The sequence below is a fragment of the Girardinichthys multiradiatus genome, chromosome 15 (assembly GCF_021462225.1).
Source record: "Girardinichthys multiradiatus isolate DD_20200921_A chromosome 15, DD_fGirMul_XY1, whole genome shotgun sequence".
Lineage (NCBI taxonomy): Eukaryota > Metazoa > Chordata > Actinopteri > Cyprinodontiformes > Goodeidae > Girardinichthys > Girardinichthys multiradiatus.
The window spans coordinates 38,251,080-38,271,716 of record NC_061808.1 but is presented as its reverse complement, the minus strand read 5'-3'; the positions used below and the strand labels follow the sequence as shown (position 1 = coordinate 38,271,716).

Here is a 20,637-nt window from a genome sequence, read left to right as displayed (position 1 = left end):
AAACAACATCCCAATCTTTGAACATCTCCCAGAGCTCTGTTCAACCCATCATCTGAACATGGAGAGCAGATGGACCAACTGCAAAGCTTCACGTTCCAGCAGGACAAGGGAGCTCAACATGCAGCTAGAACCACAATGGAATGTTTTAGATCAAAGTATATTCATGTGTTAGAATGACCCAGTCAAAGTCCAGACCCACATCACACTGAGATCGGTAGCAATACAAGAAAATTGATGTTCAGACATGTTCTCCATCCACTCTGAGCTTAAGCTGTTTTGTAAAGGAAAACAAAAATGTCAATCTCTAAATGTGCTGGTGGAAAGTGGACTGTCAGAATCAAGTGGATAAAAAGGTAGTTCTACAAAGTATTGATTCAGGGGGTGGACATTAATTTATTCCCCACTTTTTTTATTTGTAGAAATCTTTTAGAATCATGGATCATTTTTCTTTCAGGTTACAGTTATGCACTACCTTGTGTTGGCTGACCCTTTCACATCACAGTGTAGTTTGGTTTGTAACATGACACAATGTGAAAACATTTGGACGGTTCTGGAACTTTTTCTCCTAGTTACTATTTTTCACAAATGTCCAACTTTCTAGACACGTCTCATTCTACCTGTGATAAACAGAGCTTTGTCTATACTTCACTGAAAACAAACGATTAGCTTGTTAAACAGAAACCAATAAACAATCATTTGACAGTCAGTAATACATCTTTTCACCATTCTGTTTATTTTAGAATGCCTTCCAGATCTCCCTTTCACATGAAGTAGGAAACGCCTCGTGTCTGATCAATCCAACTCATGAAGGGGACTGGGAATTTTAAAAGTAAGACTTCTTAAGTCTGTCACTTTTAAAAACAGAACCTAAAAAAGAAATAAAACATCTATGTAACCAGACTAAAAACAGTGACTGTGCAAACATATCTGAGGGGTGTGAAAGGCAGAGAAACTACATAAAGTGTTCATGTAAAGCTGGAAGGAAACATGATCAGTTACAGACACATTCCACTGCTTTCTCACCAGAAAACAGTTAAACCACATTCTTTACATGAACATCTGCTTTGCTTTTTAATCTGTAATATATGTCCCATAAAACAAGCACTTAAATGCAGGCAACCTCTAAGGCAACATGTGAAATACAACCAAATTCCTTTTGCACGCTCAGATGCAGCCTCCTCCAATGTGACAGCAAGGGTATTTCCAGACCAGTTAAATCTGTTCTAATGGGAAAATCCCACAGGACCAAATATGCCAAATGAACTGCTGAATAGAAAGAACAAGAACATTACACACAAAACAATACTGAGGTCAAACAATAAGGGAATCCACAGCTTTGTGTTGGCTCTAGGAGCTGGAAGAGGGTGAGAGCAGATGATTACAACACGCTGGAAGAACCTCCTACTGCTGCTGTGACATGTGACCAGGAACTTGGAGAGGGCTCAGAATGAGAATAGGGACATGTTAAAGACAAATCTGTTCATTTCAAGGAGAGAAGGTGTGTTTTACGTAACAAGGACAGCGGGCACATTTCAAACATCCTCATAGCTTTCGGTAATTCTGCAGAAGGATCATCCATTTAGGTAAATTGGCTTCGTCTTGGTTTCACATTCGGAGAATTATGATGTAGTTGGCCTCCAAACACACACTCACGAGGCAGCCTGGAGGTCCTGAGTGCAAACACAAAAAAAACCCACACAAGCCACGCTCTTCGGCCTGCTGTTGTGCTCAGTGGAGGTCACCGCCATTAGACTGCTCTGAGACACAGCAGCTGATTCTGGGCTCAACAGGATGGGGGGATGGGACCATATGGTCGATAGTCACAGAAGATGCTGTAGGGGTGTGCAAATGTATGTACAGAGGACAGACATCTTCTCACTGGGTCTATAGTGCAACATGCAGGGCATGCTGGATGGGGAAATGTTTGAGTGTGTGTGTGTGTTGAGGAGCAGTGGCCGGTGTTTTGCAGTGAAGCAGAGAGGATGATGGGTGGACAGCTAGAGGACGAAGGTGTGGTAGCACTCTGTATGACAGCATGTCCTTATGATGTGCCCTGTCTCTTTTGCTGCTGCATCCGGATCAGTTCCAGCTGTTTTTTGCACTTCTGGTAGTATGTAGACAGACTCTTGTTCTCCTCCAGCAGTTTTTTGTGCTCCTGTACCAGACGTGACGTATTCTGCTGGTCTTTCTCGTCTTGGTCCAGTTCAGCGATGAGCTCCTTCCTGCACACACACACACACATCTGTGTTTTACTATCTTTATGAGGACTTTTTGGTTACTTCCATTGACTTCCATTCATTTTCCTTGATTTTTAGTGCCTAACCCTCACCCTAACCAGTTAATACCTAACCCTAACAATTACTCAATTCATACCGTAGTCCTAAACCTAACCCCTGTCCCAAGAACGGAATTTGAAAAAGTGAGGACCAGGAAAATGTTTTGTAAAAATGGTTCTCACTCAGCAACAAGTACAAGAACACACACACACACACACACACACACACACACACACACACACACACACAGACACGGGGATTAAATAGCCGTTTCAAATAAAACTTTCTCTCCAGACCCACTGTAGTAATGCTTTTGAAACCAGCATTAGCTATGCTGCCATCCCATAGAGACCTAAATCAGGTTTGCTACAAATTTCCACAATTCCATTCTTTCCCAAACTCAAATAATTTTTTTCAGAGCAGGTGTTAAATTATTCTGGAAATGTGAGTTCAAAGGTACTGAACTCACATCTCTAGAATGATTTAAGTACAGTAAACCTAGCTGCTGTTTAGTTTTCCCACATAACAACACAACACTGAAGTCAGTCATAGTAGTGTGCTAAAGGACGATTTCACTTCTGTTTGGCTTTACATTTAAAGTCACTGTATATCAGCTGTGATCTATTATATCTTGATTCAGTTTGATAAAATCTGACAAATACCAGTTTTTAACATCTAAATCAGACCAAGTTTATAAACCACAGGTTCTATTGAGTGTGCATTTATTTCTGGTCAGTGTTAGGTACTGACATGGCTAATCTAAAACAAGAGAAGTCTATTTTTCAGAAATTCAGATTTTTATCTTTTACTTAATGGAATAAGAAATAAAGTATTTAAATCACCATTTGTTCCACCCTATTCTTGACTTAAAAATCATGGAATTAAATTCCAGATCCTGGTGATATCATCCTGCAGCATCATAATATATACAACAGGTTATAAATGGTCCCAACTGTGATCATTTATTGATACAGCAATTCTGCACAACCTGTAAATGATCTTAAAGTGATGCAGAGCAGTATGTGTTATGTTGCATGTAACCTGCTGCGCATGGCTGGGTTGAGCAGGGATGTGGAGGCGGGAAAGCATGTGGGGTTGGGGCTTGCTGGTGCAATGTTTTTTAGACCAGTAGTGTTTCGTAATGGCAACCATTAAAGTGTAGATGCTACCATCACCGGTGTGAACATTGAGTTAACAGTATGTATCAAAACATGAAAACAAAATATCAGTTAAAAGATAAAATTCTGATGCATTTTCAATTGATGGATTTCTAATTACTGGTTTTTACCAATAAAACACAGTTACTAGAGAAACTAAGGTTTTCAGTTACCAGTTTGTATTGTCTTTATTACCTATTATTCTGTCAATAACTTGATAAAGAAAGTTTTTCAATGTATTAAAACTGAATTCCCCTCCTTGAACCGCCACCTTAACGTGGTGGAGGGGTTTGAGTGCTCGAATGATCCTAGAGGCTATGTTGTCTGGGGCTTAAATGCCCCTGGTAGGGTCTCCCATGGCAAACAGGCTCTAGGTGACGGGTCAGACAAAGAGCGGTTCAAGAACCCATCATGATGACTACAAAATCGAGGCACGTGACGTCGCCCGGTACGGCGGAGATGGGGTCCCACCCTGGAGCCAGGCCAGGGGTCGGGACTCGTCGAAGAGCGCCTGGTGGCTGGGTTGCTCCTCGTGGGACCCGGCCGGGCCAAGCCCGAACAAGAGACACGAGACCATCCCCCAGTGGGCCCACCACCTGCAGGGGGAACGGTGAGGGACCGGTGCAAAGAGGATTGGGCGGCGGACAAAGGTGGAGACCTCGGCGCCCGATCCCCGGATGCTTAGGCTGGCTCTAGGGACGTGGAACGTCACCTCGCGGGGGGGGAAGGAGCCTGAGCTTGTGGGGGAGGTCGAGAGATATCGACTAAAAATAGTCGGGCTTGCCTCCACGCACAGCGGGAGAGCTTTGACCAGATTCCAAGGGATGTTGGAGACACAGAGTCTGAGTGGACCGTGTTCTCCGCATCTATTGTCGATGCTGCCGCCCGTAGCTGCGGCCATAAAGTCTGCGGTGCCTGTCGCGGCGGCAATCCCCGAACCCGGTGGTGGACACCGGCAGTAAGGGACGCTGTCAAGCTGAAGAAGGAGTCCTATCGGCTGTGGTTGGCTTGTGGGACTCCTGAGGCAGCTGACGGGTACAGTGGGGCCAAGCATGCCGCGGCCCGGGCGGTGGCAGAGACACCTGGGAGGAGTTCGGTGAGGCCATGGAGAAGGACTACCGGTTGGCCCCGAAGCGATTCTGGCAAACCGTCCGGTGCCTCAGGAGGGGGAAGCAGTGCTTCGCCAACACTGTTTACAGTGGGGGCGGGGAGCTGCTGACCTCGAACGGGGACATTATCGGGCGGTGTAAGGAGTACTTCGAGGATCTCCTCAATCCTGCCATCACGCATTCCCTGGTGGAAACAGAGGCTGGGGACTTAGGGTTGGACTCTTTCATCACCCGGGCTGAAGTCACAGAGGTGGTTAAAAAGGTCCGCGGTGGCACGGCTTCGGGGTTGGATGAGATCCGCCCTGAGTACCTCAAGTCTTTGGTTGTTGTGGGGCTGTCATGGTTGACACGCCTCTTCAACATTGCGTGGCGGACGGGGACAGTGCCTCTGGATTGGCTGACTGGGGTGGTGGTCCCCCTACATAAGAAGGGTGACCGGAGGGTGTGCTCCAACTACAGGGGGATCACACTCCTCAGCCTCCTTGGTAAGGCCTACGCCAGGGTATTGGAGAGGAGAGTCCGGCCGATAGTCGAACCCCGGCTTCAGGAGGAGCAGTGTGGTTTTCGTCCCGGCCGTGGAACACTGGACCAGCTCTATACCCTCTACAGGGTACTCGGGTTCATGGGAGTTTGCCCAACCGGTTCACATGTGTTTTGTGGACCTGGAGAAAGCATTCGACTGTGTCCCTCGTGATGTCCTGTGGGGGGTGCTCCAGGAGTATGGAATTGGTGGCCCTTTATTAGGGGCCATCCGGTCTCTGTACATGCGGAGCAGGAGTTTGGTTCGCATTGCCGGCACTAAGTCGGACCTTTTCCCGGTGCATGTTGGACTCCGGCAGAGCTGCCCTTTGTCACCGGTCCTGTTCATAATTTTTATGGACAGGATTTCTAGGCGCAGCCAAGGGACGGAGGGGGTCTGGTTTGGGAACCAGAGGATTTCGTCTCTTCTTTTTGCAGATGACGTGGTCCTGCTGGCCCCCTCTGGCCAAGACCTACAGCATGCACTGGGGCGGTTCGCAGCCGAGTGTGAAGTGGCTGGGTTGAAGATCAGCTCCTCCAAGTCCGAGGCCATGGTCCTCGACCGGAAAAGGGTGGCTTGTCCTCTTCAGGTTGGAGGGGAGTTCCTGCCTCAAGTGGAGGAGTTTAAGTATCTCGGGGTCTTGTTCACGAGTGAGGGAAGAATGGAGCGGGAGATCGACAGACGGATCGGTGCGGCTGCCACAGTAATGGGGGCGCTGTCCTGGTCCGTTGTGGTGAAGAGAGAGCTAAGCCGAAAATCGAAGCTCTCGTTCCTACCCTCACCTGTGGCCATGAACTTTGGGTCATGACCGAAAGAACGAGATCCCGGATACAAGCGGCTGAAATGAGCTTCCTCCGTAGGGTGGCCGGGCACTCCCTTAGAGATAGGGTGAGGAGCTCGGCCATCCGGGAGGGGCTCGGAGTAGAGCCGCTGCTCCTCCACATCGAGAGGAGCCAGTTGAGGTGGCTCGGGCATCTATACCGGATGCCTCCTGGACGCCTTCCTCGGGAGGTGTTCCAGGCAAGTCCCACTGGGAGGAGGCCCAGGGGACGGCCCAGGACACGCTGGAGGGACTATGTCTCTCAGCTGGCTTGGGAATGCCTCGGGCTCCCCCCGGAGGAGCTGGAGGAGGTGTCTGGGGAGAGGGACGTCTGGGCGTCTCTGCTGAGTCTACTGCCCCCGCGACCCGGTCCCGGATAAAGCAGAAGTACGAGTAAAACTGAATTAGAAATAGCTTTCTTTTTAAATGGTAAATTAAATTATTAGACTGCCACAAAGGTTGTTTAGTCTGTTAAAACAACATGTTTCAATAGTTCTACAGAGGACTGTTCTAATGCTAAGGTGCTCTCTTGGCTGTGATAAAATCACCTGCTTTGAAAATCAGATCACACGGAAACATGTTACAGGAGAAGATGTTCAACAGTACAGGGTCAGAAGAAAATGCAGCCTTGTAGAGACATCAATTGGTGCACACATGCAAATACAGACAAACTATCTTGGGCATTTTCACATATGTGATGATCACACATTAACAGCCGTAATATAAAATGTATTTTAGTCCAATTCTAATGACCAGAGCACCACTGTAACCCTACTTTGTCTTCATTAATGTGTTGCTTAGAAACCTTTTATTTCCAACTGGTTTCAATCAATGAGTAATATATTTACAAATCAATATTTTACTGAAGATGAAGGAACTTTAACTTGTCATTTACATTTACTTCCTTCAGTTATGTATTAAAATAGTCAAATTATAGTCAATCACACAAAATAAAAACAGATGGTAAACGTCTGACCGAAAATTTACCGACACAGAAATGAACAACAATAACCGATGTCATTTTGCTCATGTCGGTATTTTCTGTGTTTTAAAAAAATGAAAAGACTGGGGCAATAAGCCAAGGCAATACATCCAACCTCTTCCATCACCTGCAGCACAACCACCTGGTCCAATGGGAGGAACTTATTATCCATTTATCGTTATCGAGATGAACTTCTCAATAAATCATTATATTGATTTTAGGCCAGATCGCCCAGCCCTAGTCTAACATAAATACAGAGAAATTCCACTTACTTCCGCTGAATCAGCAGGGCAATCTCTGTTTGGACTTTCAGGTATTCTTGGGCCATCTTGCAGTGCTGCTCAAACACGGCCATGGATTCTTTGGAGTTTGGACAGGGAGCCAGTGGCTGAGAGAGGGTGTGCACACAGTACCTGTGTTAAACGTACAATGGATGCAATGCACCTAATACAAGCAGAGGAAACAGAAAGCTGCAGCAGACAACAGTTGATTAAACACAGCTTCCAGCTAACATTGAAATGAAGCAGTGCCCAGTGAGCTGGCAGCTGAAAGGATGATGTACCTGCAGTTGGTAATCCAGGGTCAGATAAGCCATGGGAATTGAGTTGTCTGAGCCATTAGTGTCTGTGAACGAGAAGACAGCTTCTGTCTCTGTGCTCAAAAAGCAATTCTTTTAGCCTCATCAAACCTCTTCAAGTTTTCCGATTCTGTTACGTACCAACCACTTGTATTAATTTATTTTAATGGTATTTGAGTGACAGACCAACAACAAAGTAGTGAATAATAGTTAAGTGTTAGGAAAATGACTGAAGGTTTTAGATTTTTTTTCCAAATAAAATTTAAAAAACTTGTGACATGTGCATTCAGCCCATTTTCCTCTGAGATTGCTACATGAACTCGTGCGCCAACAACTGTTGTGAGTAATTCATCTCAGTACACGGTTCTTGTGACCTCAGAGGTATATTGGAGAACATTAGTGAACAAACACATAAATGTAAAATGCTATGAGTTTGTTACTGATAACACTGGTGCTGCTCTGCAGTGCTTAACATTCTTACTAAGTAATGACATGGTGTGATATGTACCAGGGGCCTCATGTACAAACGAGTGCACAGCTTTCATACAAAAAGTTGGCAGTACGGAGAAATTTTGAAACTTGCAGCGCACAACAAAATTCATATGTACGAAACAGCGTAGACACGTCACCGCACACGTTGCCTTCATATATCCCAATTTGTGGTGGATATGACGTACCTGGACGTGGCAATTGGACCGCCCGCTCCCTGCCCCTAAATACATATGCAAAGTAGTATAAATAGCCGGAAGTCTCCCATCACATGTCCAAATAACAACAGCAACGGTGCTGTGACAGTCAAGAACCGGTTCCTTTCGGCGGATAAACGCTCAGAGAGACTGTGTCTACACACCATGAGGGGTGTTTGTATTCAGTTACAGCAAACCTACTACTACTTGAATAACATCAGCGACTCAAACCTGACTGAAAATCAAACGTTTTTCGGCTCATACCGGTTTAGTTCTACAATGTGTGTATCTAAACCAAACGGTGCTAACTGCTGCACTAAGCCAATTCATAGCTTAATACTGATCATCAAATGATGTGAATATGCCTCCCATTTTTTCCTATTAGGAAAACTGTCACCACACAGACACTGTGTGAAGTACGGTACTTTAAATCTTTACAACAATTCAGGATGTTACATAAAAAAATGACCTAGTAGCCAGCTATTGCGCACAGAGGTTTGTTCCCAACACAACTATTATTATTAGATTAATAATAATTATTTTGATAGTATAAAGGAATCATAAGTTGAGGAGGCCATTGTGCCACTGCATTTGCGCATCACAAATAGGTTGCATATATATTGAATTAAATCTATATTCATAAAAGCATTTTCACTTGGAGCTACTGCCCTTAAAGCAGTATGAGTGCATGAATGGGATGACAGTTAAATACCCGACCTGTCAGTCAGCTCCCTCTAAAAAGCTCAGGTTAAAAGGATCCCAGTGTAGTGAGAACTGGAACTGGCAGTGGCAACGCATGGTTCCTCCTGGTTTCCCTCTGTAACACTGAGGCCAGCTACGTGCAGAGCTCCATAATAATTGCCCTGGGCAATCTAAAGCGGCTGATAAGCCATGCATCATCATGTACCAGCAGATCATGAGGATCTCTGAAAAAAGCGCTCCCTCCAACTTCTTCCATTGGTGATGTCCTCCAGCTGTGCCAAATCTTTCCGTTCCACAATAACAGGCAACTTTATACAGCTATTTATGGACAAGTGTGATTGTCTTCAGCTTGTCCACCTTAGGAATCATGAAACCTGACTTGTTTGGAATTAATCTGCTGATGCGACACAGTTTTCTTTCTCAGTCATAATGAAAGTGCCCCTTAGATGATTTACATGAAATACATGCTCGTCAGCACACAGATGCACATTTTTATCTACAGGTGACAGAAACAGAGGACGTTTCACAGTTTATATCCAAATGAGGTTATTTCTATCATTTCCGGAGGTGTGTTACGTTATTGTATGACGAGAAATTTGATTCACTTTCATCGCTCTGGTTTAATCCATAAAAGCTCAAACTCATGAAAAAAACATCAGGTTTGGTGCTCCATGGATTAAGTTAGGCTCAATGGAGTCATATTTCTGTGGATTTAGCTGAGTTTTAGTTTTCTGTAGTTTATTATTGTCGATTGAAAAGGTTTGTGCGGCTTTCGCACATTTTCACAGCAGGTCAAAAGTTTGCGTGGATTTACGCACACTTTCACGCAATGTTCATTTTTGTACATTCTATGTTGTGCATAAAACATTGTGCCACAAGATATTTGTGCGTCAGTACGCTTTATACATGAGGCCCCAGATGATGTTTGTGCTCCATTAAATACAAAAGTGTACAAGCAGTGAGGATACCTGTAGGATCGTCATGGGGGAAGTAGCTTCTGCTGTTTCTCTTGTCAGGTGGTCTCACACTTGGACTGGAGGACCGGCTGCTGTTCCTGCTCCCCTGAAAGAGTGAATAACAACACATTTGGTCATCATAGAAGCCTTTCAAAGCTACTGATTATCTGGAGTAAAAATTCTGTGGTAAACTAAGACAAGTAATTTATCATAGACATCATAAAAACATGCAGCATTTCAAACTTTTCATTATTACTAACTATTCAACTAATCTGAAGTTGTAAATATGATCTACAATAACAACAGAGGTGGAGGATTAAACGTTTTTCACACAGACAACTCATTTCCATATCAGATTAAAATGGGCCTTACAGGACACTGACTTGCATTGCCTTTTACATATAGGATTCTTTAAAAATTATTTGTTACTTGCTGCCTTCAAGGCACCATGAACACTGAGATGTCTTCACTGTGTTACACCAACAGTGGCTCATGTATAGCAATGAGACAAACAGTGTCGGGGAGTGGTGGCCTAGTGGTTAGAGAGCAGGGCGTTTGAGTCCTGGAGAAGCCACAAGTACCCTGGTTTGAATCCCACAGCTTCTCACCCTGGGTCCCTGAACATGACCCTTAGCTCCTGAATGCTGCCTGGGCGCCACACAATGGCAGCCCACTGCTCCCTATGGGATGGTTAAATGCAGAGAATAATTTCTTCGTTGGGAGATCAATAAAGTCTAAATTATTATTATTATTCATACATGACTTCAAATGCTAATGATTCTAAAAAAAGTTGCCTGTTATAATTAGTTATACATTGACTGAACCCATCTACTTGCTTATTTTGAGCTCATATTGCACGGAACATCCAGAGGTTGCACTGACTACCATTCAAACCATGACACCTACGTTCCCTCAAAAGGGTGCATGGATGATGTAAGTAATGCGATGTTGAATCTATCTATGTGGTACTGAGTTATCCTCAGGAGGCTCTGCAGTAGGAGAGAGAGCACAGCTTAAACATGATTTCAAAGCAGAAAACTACTTTTAGGAAGCAGGATGGCGTTTCTTAAAAATGATGTCCGTGCAAATTTAACTGAAAGACGCTAATGTTTGCCTAATACTTCCACATGTGGCTCTGCAGGTTAACATCATTAGCGGAAGCATGACGAACGCTTATTGACAATTGTGGCTGTGTCCTACGAGATAGAGGGAAAAAAACAAGAATAAAACACTTCGGGATGTTTTAGGAAATATTTAAAGGGCAATATAGTGAATTGATTAACCTACTTAACCCATTTTGGTATGGTACTTAAAAAATACCATACCACTTTATTTATTAAGCACTTTAAAAACAACAGTAAGGTTGAGCAAAATGTTGTAAAATATAGATCCAATTACACATTACAGACTCTACAGGCTTGACATGTTTACACTGTCATTGTAATAAAAGCCCTGGTAGATTTCAAAGCAGGGTTAGAAACACCACATGGGACTCTTCATTTCATCCACTTATCATACAATACTCCATCAAGAATTTGTATAAAAATTTGAAATGTTTAGGAGTGACTAAACCCAACTTCAGTTGATTCTTTTTGTAGGGCACCATACCTGACTGGACTCTGTACCAATAGCTGACAGATCCTGGACAGACCGACGTCTCTGAGCCTCGCAGGTGGCTGTGGACAAGGGGAAAGGACAAGGAAAAACAAGGGACAGAATGAGTCTCTGAGAGGTTAAGGTAGGTGTGGTGGGAGACAGATTCCCATTGGCTTGTGGTCTCAAGGAAAATCAGAGCCACAGCTCCACATGGGACTAGTTTATTGGTTTATGTTATTGTCTCTATATACTGTAAAGTTAGAGGCTTGTGACCACAGCTTTCATAGCTACCAGTTCAACACACACATACATGTGCAAGTATTCATATGCCTCGAACTTTTCCAAATAATGTCATCTTACAACCACAAACTTCAATGTCTTATTTTGTTTTCAAGGGAGAGATCAACATAAAGTAGCACTGGTTGTGATGAGAAAAGAAAAGGATGGCTGGTTTCTGTGACCAGGAATTATCAAGTCTTGCCAAAGATTCTCAATTAGATTTAGATCTGGACTAAAGTAGATCTAGCTTTTTGTTTAGCTTCGAACCTCTGCCTCAGTCTGAAGCCCGATGAAACTGCATTCCTCCTCGGGTTGCCCTGTGTTTAGTTCCATTCATCCTACCATCAAACCAGCTCTTCAGTTTCTGCTGAAGAAAAGTCTCCTTACATGATGCTACATCCCTGTTTCACACCAGTGATGGTGAGTTCATTAACAGTAATTTTTCCTTCACATATAATGTTTTCCATTCAGACCAAAAAATGTATTTTGGTTTCATCTGACCATGCCTGAGTTTATACAGAGTTTAAATTACATACAGGAGGACTACATTTAATAGTTTGGTGACATCTAAAGGCAGTAATTTGTGTTCTTCTATCCGAGGGGTGTCCAAAGTGATTTTATGCTGACGAATGGTACAAATCTGGCCCACCAGCACAGTCAGTTGATAGAGATTGACACAAAACGTTTCATGGCAAGATCTTCACTGACAAATTAAAATCTTCCTAAAATGGAAAATATAAGGTATAACGCAAAATATTCACCTTTTCCTTAACTTTTTTTATGTAGTAATTTCCTAGCAAGTAGGCCCACAGACATCCAGTAATTTTTACTCAACATGTCCCATTAATTAAACGTGCTGTTCTTTTTTGCTGAGCATAGACCTTTCAGACATTTTTGTTTGTTCTAATAAAATTTTGCAAGTTTAATTTATTGTTGATCAGATAAAAAAACAAATCAAAATAAAATTATTTTTGCATGTTTCAAGTTTTATGACTCACAAAAACCTTCAACTTGGGTGAATTTTGCAAAACATTTAGAAGCCACTGGTGCATATAATAAAATACCTAAGTCTGAGGTTGTAGCTTGACAAAATGCGAAAACAAAAAAAGAATTGGGATGTGAATACTTTTGCAGGGCACTGTTAATGCAGACCAAACCTATCCACATCAGCAGCAGGTTCTATTAATGGGTGTGCACTGACTGGCTGGGTTCAAGTAAAGGCAGATGATGAACAGGTGTAACTGATAGGTATTACTATTGCCCGTTTCATTTCATATTCATTTATCTACTGAACATTAATACCATATTTCAAGAAGTTGCAGTCAAAAGATATACAGCAGGTATAGTTAGTATTGAACACGTCAACGTTTGTCCCAGTAAATATATTTCTGTTGACATGAAATTCACATCAGATGTCGGCAACATCCAAGTAATCCACACATGCAAAGAGATCAAAGCAAATTAATCCACAAATTTACTCGTACTCTCGTACTCGTCGTCTTCCGCTTTATGACCGGGTCGCGGGGGCAGCAGACTCAGCAGAGACGCCCAAACGTCCCTCTCCCCAGACACCTCTTCCAGCTTCTCCAGGGGGAGGCCAATGCGTTCCCAGGCCAGCCGAGAGACATAGTCCCTCCAGCGTGTCCTGGGCCGTCCCCTGGGCCTCCTCCCGGTGGGACGTGCCTGGAACACCTCCCGAGGAAGGCGTCCAGGAGGCATCCGGTATAGATGCCCGAGCCACCTCAACTGGCTCCTCTCGATGTGGAGAAGCAGTGGCTCTACTCCGAGCCCCTCCCGGATAACCGAGCTCCTTACCCTATCTCTAAGGGAGTGCCCGGCCACCCTACGGAGGAAGCTCATTTCAGCCGCTTGTGTCCGGGATCTCGTTCTTTCGGTCATGACCCAAAGTTCATGGCCATAGGTGAGGGTAGGAACGTAGACCGACCGGTAAATCGAGAGCTTCGATTTTCGGCTTAGCTCTCTCTTCACCACAACGGACCAGGACAGCGCCCCCATTACTGTGGCAGCCGCACCGATCCGTCTGTCGATCTCCCGCTCCATTCTTCCCTCAATCGTGAACAAGACCCCGAGATACTTAAACTCCTCCACTTGAGGCAGGAACTCCCCTCCAACCTGAAGAGGACAAGCCACCCTTTTCCGGTCGAGAACCATGGCCTCGGACTTGGAGGAGCTGATCTTCATCCCAGCCGCTTCACACTCGGCTGCGAACCGCCCCAGTGCATGCTGTAGGTCTTGGCTATATGGGGCCAGCAGGACCACGTCATCTGCAAAAAAAAGAGACGAAATCCTCTGATCCCCAAACCAGACCCCCTCCGGCCCTTGGCTGCGCCTAGAAATCCTGTCCATAAAAGTTATGAACAGGACCGGTGACAAAGGGAAGCCCTGCCGGAGTCCAACATGCACCGGGAACAGGTCCGACTTAGTGCCGAACCAATGCGAACCAAACTCCTGCTCCGCTCGTACAGAGACTGGATGGCCCCTAGTAAAGAGCCACAAATTCCATACTCCACAGGGCATCATGAGGGACACAATCGAATGCTTTCTCCAGGTCCACAAAACACATGTGAACTGGTTGGGCAAACTCCCATGAACCCTCGAGTACCCTGTAGAGGGTATAGAGCTGGTCCAGTCTCCCACGGCGGGGACAAAAACCACACTGCTCCTCCTGAAGCCGGGGTTCGACTATCGGCCGGACTCTCCTCTCCAATACCCTGGCGTAGGCCTTACCAAGGAGGCTGAGGAGTGTGATCCCCCTGTAGTTGGAACACACCCTCCGGTCACCCTTCTTATGAAGGAGGACCACCACCCCAGTCTGCTAATCCAAAGGCACTGTCCCTGTCCGCCACGCAATGTTGAAGAGGCATGTCAACCATGACAGCCCCACAACAACCAAAGACTTGAGGTACTCAGGGCAGATCTCATCCAACCCCGAAGCCTTGCCACCGCGGAGCTTTTTAACAACCTCGGTGACTTCAGCCTGGGTGATAAAAGAGTCCAACCCCGAGTCCCCAGCCTCTGTTTCCACCAGGGAATGCGTGATGGCAGGATTGAGGAGATCCTCGAAGTACTCCTTCTACCGGCCGATAATGTCCCCAGTCGAGGTCAGCAGCTCCCCACCCCCCCTGTAAACAGTGTTGGCAAAGCACTGCTTCCCCCTCCTGAGGCGCCGGACGGTTTGCCAGAATCGCTTCGGGGCCAACCGGTAGTCCTTCTCCATGGCCTCACCAAACTCCTCCCAGGTCCGGGTTTTTGCCTCTGCCACCGCCCGGGTTGCGGCACGCTTGGCCCCACGGTACCCATCAGCCGCCTCAGGAGTCCCACAAGCCAACCACAGCCGATAGGACTCCTTCTTCAGCTTGACAGCATCCCTTACTGCCGGTGTCCACCACCGGGTTCGGGGATTGCCGCCGCGACAGGCACAGCAGTCCTTACGGCCGCAGCTACGGGCAGCAGCATCGACAATAGATGTGGAGAACATGGTCCATTCGGACTCTATGTCTCCAACATCCCTCGGAATCTGGTCAAAGCTCTCCCGGAGGTGAGAGTTGAATACATCCCTGGCCGAGGGCTCTGCCAGACGTTCCCAGCAGACCCTCACTATGCGCTTGGGCCTGCCAAGTCTGTCCGGCTTTCTCCTCCTCCAGCGGATCCAACTCACCACCAGGTGGTGATCAGTGGACAGCTCAGCCCCTCTCTTCACCCGAGTGTCCAAAACATGTGGCCGAAGGTCTGATGATACGACAACAAAGTCGATCATTGACCTCCTGCCTAGGGTATCCTGGTGCCAAGTGCACTGATGGACACCCTTATGTTTGAACATGGTGTTCATTATGGACAATCCGTGACTAGCACAGAAGTCCAATAACAAAACACTGCTTGGATTGAGATCGGGGAGGCCATTCCTCCCAATCACACCTCTCCAGTTGTCACTGTCGTTTCCCACGTGGGCGTTGAAGTCCCACAGCAGAATAATGGAGTCCCCAGAAGGGGCACTATCCAGCACCCCGACAGGGACGCCAAGAAGGCCGGGTACTCCGCACTACCACTCGGCCCGTAGGCCGAAATGATAGTCAGAGACCTCTCCCCAACCCGAAGGCGCAGAGATGCGACCCTCTCATCCACTGGGGTAAACCCCAACACGAGACGGCTGAGCTGGGGAGCAACAACCAAACCCACACCAGCCCGCCGCCTCTCCCCGCGAGTCACTCCAAAGTAGAAGAGAGTCCAGCCCCTCTCAAGGAGATGGGTTTCAGAGCCCACGCTGTGCGTGGAGGCGAGTCCGACTATTTCTAGTCGATATCTCTTGACCTCCCGCACCAGCTCAGGCTCCTTCCCCCCCCCCGCGAGGTGACATTCCACCTCCCTAGAGCCAGCCTAAGCATCCGGGGATCGGGCCGCCCAGGTCTCCACCTTCGTCCGCCGCCCAATCCTCTTTGCACCGGTCCCTCACGGTTCCCCCTGCAGGTGGTGGGCCCACTGGGGGATGGTCTCGAGTCTCTCGTTCGGGCTTGGCCCGGCGGGGTCCCGACGAGTCCCGACCCCAGGCCTGGCTCCAGGGTGGGACCCCAGCTCCGCCGTACCGGGCGACGTCACGTGCCTCGATTCTGTAGTCATCATGAGGGATTCTCGAACCGCTCTTTGTCTGACCCGTCACCTAGAGCCTGTTTGCCATGGGAGACCCTACCAGGGGCATTTAAGCCCCAGACAACATAGCCTCTAGGATCATTCGAGCACTCAAACCCCTCCAACACGTTAAGGTGGCGGTTCAAATTTACTTATAGGTAAACAACTGTTTTGACTGAAAATTAGTATTGAACACAGAAATATATGGAAAACTAATACTAAAGACTAAGACTTTAGTATTAGTATTTATTTTTTATCGCTATCAGTATTTTGTATGGTAAGACTAGACTAATAAGAAGTGTGTGTTGAAACTAGTCACATGCATTGCTCATGTGAGATTTTGAACCCATTCGTCCACACAAACTAGGGTTCTTTAATATGCAATCTGATCTTCAATTATTCATGGCCATAAAAGTTTTAATTTATTTCCTTGAAACCAATAATTAGTTTTCTTGGCTATGTGTTTGGGATAATTTTCTTGCTCTGAAATTCATATTCATTTAATCTTTAGATTCTTATCAAAACTTTCCTGGTACATTTCTCCATTCATCCTTGCTTCAATTATATGTTATATATATTATAAAAGTCTGGCAAACTTCACTTTTGGCATGGTGTTTTAGGGTATAAGGAACCGTTTTCCTCCAAACATGGTGTATGCAATACAATCCAAAGACTTCAGCTTTGGCCCTTATCTGACCAGACTAGATTCTCCAAGTATTTCATCGGCTTGTCTAAATCTTCTGCAGAAAACTTTCTTTAGCAGTGGAGTCTTCTGCAGTGAGTGTGAATAAAGACCATTGCATTTAAGTGAATTGCTTAATGTTTTCATGGAAAAAACTGCACCTGCTATTTTTGGGTCTTTCTGAAGCTCTCTCCTCGGCTCTTGGATAACTCGCTTGGTTAAACGATGCTGAAATTCAGAAGATTAGAAATGTACCCATAACCATTGCCATTAGTATATTTTACAACAGTAAGACTTTTTTTTTTGTAAAGATCTCTTTGCTTTTACCACTCATACCCCTCTGTGCAATACTTTGATAATGATAAACAATTTTATAAGCCATCAGTTAAAGCAGTTGATATTGAATTGCATATAGCAGGAGGAATGCTTTTTAAATATTGACAGATTTCAGCTGGTTTCTTGGCTGTCTATGCCAGTTTGCACATCCTTTCTGTCGTGTTCAATACGTATCCCCTGTACCATTCCAAATTATTATACACAATTTAATTAATGGAGTGATTTGTTTTGAGTATTTTGTATGTCTGACTTACTTGGGGTATTACCAGTGCCGGTTCTAGGCATGCATATATGAAGGAGCAGGCAGAAATGTGAAGGGATCAACATCATGCAGACAAACTATGCTCTGGCATGTTTATTGTTGTTGTTGACTCGTGTTTTCTTTATGGGATTGGGGTAAACTGTGTAGTGCTGTGCAATTTGCCAGACTTGACTGGTTTTCCCGCCAGTTGGGATTCTTTTGAACAAGTTGGGCTGGAAAGAAATTGCTTTTGGGCTGCTTTCACAACATTCGGAAGGCTTCTAGAAATTATTTATGGGAAAATTCTATCAAAATAGTTGTCATTGTGTGGCAGAAAGGTAAAAACCTACACATGTCAAAATGTGTCTTTTTACTCATAGCATTTATTTTGACAAAGCTGGTGCTGGTCAGAACATGCACAGACATTTTTGGATGTAGGTGCTTAAGCCAAAAAAAGGCATCCATTACCAATTTTTTAAGTATAAAATTTAAATAAAAACACATTTATGCTTTTCTAGCCTCACTTTTCTTGGCATTCTAAAGCAAACTTTGTAAATGAAATAAATTAATGTTCTGCTATGCATCATAATCAAAAGACTCACTGAATCAGGTGAGAAAACTATACATTATTTGACTGTTTTCTGACAGAGCTGAAACATTACGCTAATGATATACCATTATCAATATCACTATAACTCACCACACTTTCATGTAGCTGAACTTAAGACCTACCTCTCATTTCAAATCACAAACCTACTTGAGGTAGTTAATGTTAACATTGGGTCTATTATTATGCTAATAAAATCAAACAGGCAGCTAAGTAACATTTTCCTATTTATTCACCATTTTTTATTTGCTGCTCTATATCATAGAACACTATATTTAGCCTTCACAACATATCTTAGCCTGTAATGTTGACTACCTATCAAAATTATTCCTCACTTGTTGGGGCAGAAATGCTTGCATGAAAACAGCTCCTTGAGTAAAAATTACTTTTACCTTCACATAACAGTTTTGGCCAGCATCCTGTAATTATAAAATACTGCACGTTTGTTTTCTATTTTGAACACTTTTATTGTTTGAGTTAGGCTACTAGACGTTCAGAAAAATAGTTATAGCCATGTTTTTTCTTTTCTCCTTAGACTTTAACATCAAAATAATTAAGTGAAATTAGTGAAATGGTCTAATTTGTATGTTTGTATATCTCCCTCTCTTCATTAAAGCTGACAAACAAGTCAACAGCTGGACAAGGCGTTGAAATCACAGATATACGGATAATTTTTGACCCTTTTGGCTTGCCGTAGCAGCGCTATAATGTTAAGCATATTCGGTTATGTTTTGCACTTAAGTGAGGGAGGATGAGGTGAGGTGAAGTGAGGGGGGGGGGATGTATTACCGACATCTGGTGTGAATTTCATATCCATTGAAATATTGGAAATACATTCACAGAGAACGTTTACGCATTCAATACTTCTTTTACACGCTGTATTAATTCAAACATCTTCAAAGAGAATAGAGATAAAAGTCTGCAGTGACATTCTGTTACAATTTTATTCAGTTGGTCAAAGTTTGCCTTGTTTGTCGTTTTCACAGATGTCAAGGTGTAACTTTAAGAGATTCATGTCATAACTATACAGTGGTGAGAACAAGTATTTAATACCCTGCTGATTTTGCAGGTTTTCTCACTTGCAAAGCATGTAGAAGTATTTAATTCTTATCATAGGTACTCTTCAACTGTGACAGAAACTAAATCAAAAATCCAGAAAATCCCATTGTGTGATTTTTTAGTAATTAATTTGCATGTTATTGTATGACATTAGTATTTGAAACATCAGAAAAAGAAAACTCAATATTTAATCCAGAAAACTTTGTTTGCAATTCCAAATATCAGACATTTCAGGTAGTTCTTGACAAGGTTTGCAAACACTGCAGCAGGGATTCTGGACCACTCCTCCATACAGATATTCTCCAGATCCTTCAGGTTTCGGGGTTGTTGATGGGATATACCGACTTTCAGCTCCCTACCAAGACTTTTGATTGGGTTCAGGTCTGGAGACTGGCTTGGCCACTCCAGGACCTTGAGATGCTTCTGACAGAGCTGGTCGTTCGTTGCCCTGGCTGTGTGCTTCACGTCGCTGTCATGCTGGAAGATCCAGCCATGAGCCATTCCCTTACTGAGGGAAGGAGGTTGTTGGCTAAGACCTCCTGATACATGACCCCATCCATCCTTCCTTCAATACGGTGCAGTCGGTCTGGCCCCTTTGCAGAAAAATATCCCCAAAGAATGATGTTTCCACCTCCATGCATCACGGTAGGGATGGTGTTCTTGGGTTTGTACTCATCAGACTTCTTCCTCCCAACACGGTGAGTATAGTTTAGACCAAATAGCTCTATTTTTGTCTCATGACCTTTTCCCATTCCTTCTCTGGATCATCCAGATGGTAATTGGCAAACATCAGATGGTCCTGGACATGCGCTGGCTTGAGCAGGGGACTTTTGTGTGCAGCAGGATTTTAATCCAAAGCAGCGTAGTGCATTACTAATGGTCTTCTTTGAGACTGTGGTACCAGCTCCCCTCCGGATCATTGACTAGGTCCTGCTGTGTAGTTCTAGGCTGATGTTTTACCTTCCTCATGATCATTGATGCCCCAAGGAGGTGAGATCTTGCATGGAGCCTCAGACCGAGGGAAATTGACCACCATCTTGAACTTCTTCCATTTTCCTATAATTGTGCCAACAGTTGTTGCTTTCTCACCAAGCTGCATGGCTATTTTCCTATAGCCCATCCCAGCCTTGTGCAGGTCTACTATTTTATCCCTGATGTCCTTACACAGCTCTCTGGTCTTGGCCATTGTGGAGAGGTTGGAGTTTGTTTGAATGAGTGTGTGGACAGGTATCTTTTATACAGATAACGAGTTCAAACAGGTGCAGTTAATACAGGTAATGAGTGGAGAACAGGAGGGCTTCTTAAAGAAGAACTAACAGGCCTGTGAGAGCCGGGATCCTTACTGGTGATCAAATACTTATGTCATGATAAAATGTAAATTAATTACTTCAAAATCACACAATGGGAT

General features: G+C 44.6%; 1 protein-coding gene across 10 annotated transcripts in view; it reads right to left on the bottom strand.

Annotated features, from left to right (window-relative positions):
• Window positions 1-369: 369 nt before the first annotated feature.
• map3k7 (mitogen-activated protein kinase kinase kinase 7) overlaps window positions 370-20,637 on the bottom strand; it is a 50,454-nt gene continuing 30,186 nt past the window's right edge. For 7 of the 10 annotated variants that reach the window (XM_047387686.1, XM_047387688.1, XM_047387689.1 and 4 more), the window contains 5 exons: window positions 11,394-11,461; window positions 9,798-9,891; window positions 7,427-7,488; window positions 7,137-7,252; window positions 370-2,222 (listed from right to left, as the gene is read on the bottom strand). In XM_047387686.1, the coding sequence (XP_047243642.1) occupies window positions 2,042-2,222; window positions 7,137-7,252; window positions 7,427-7,488; window positions 9,798-9,891; window positions 11,394-11,461 (521 nt within the window). In that variant the 3' untranslated portion in view covers window positions 370-2,041. Of the gene's footprint in view, window positions 2,223-7,136; window positions 7,309-7,426; window positions 7,489-9,797; window positions 9,892-11,393; window positions 11,462-20,637 lie in introns of those variants that run through there. The other 3 variants (XM_047387692.1, XM_047387693.1, XR_007041768.1) reach the window with 3 other exon arrangements.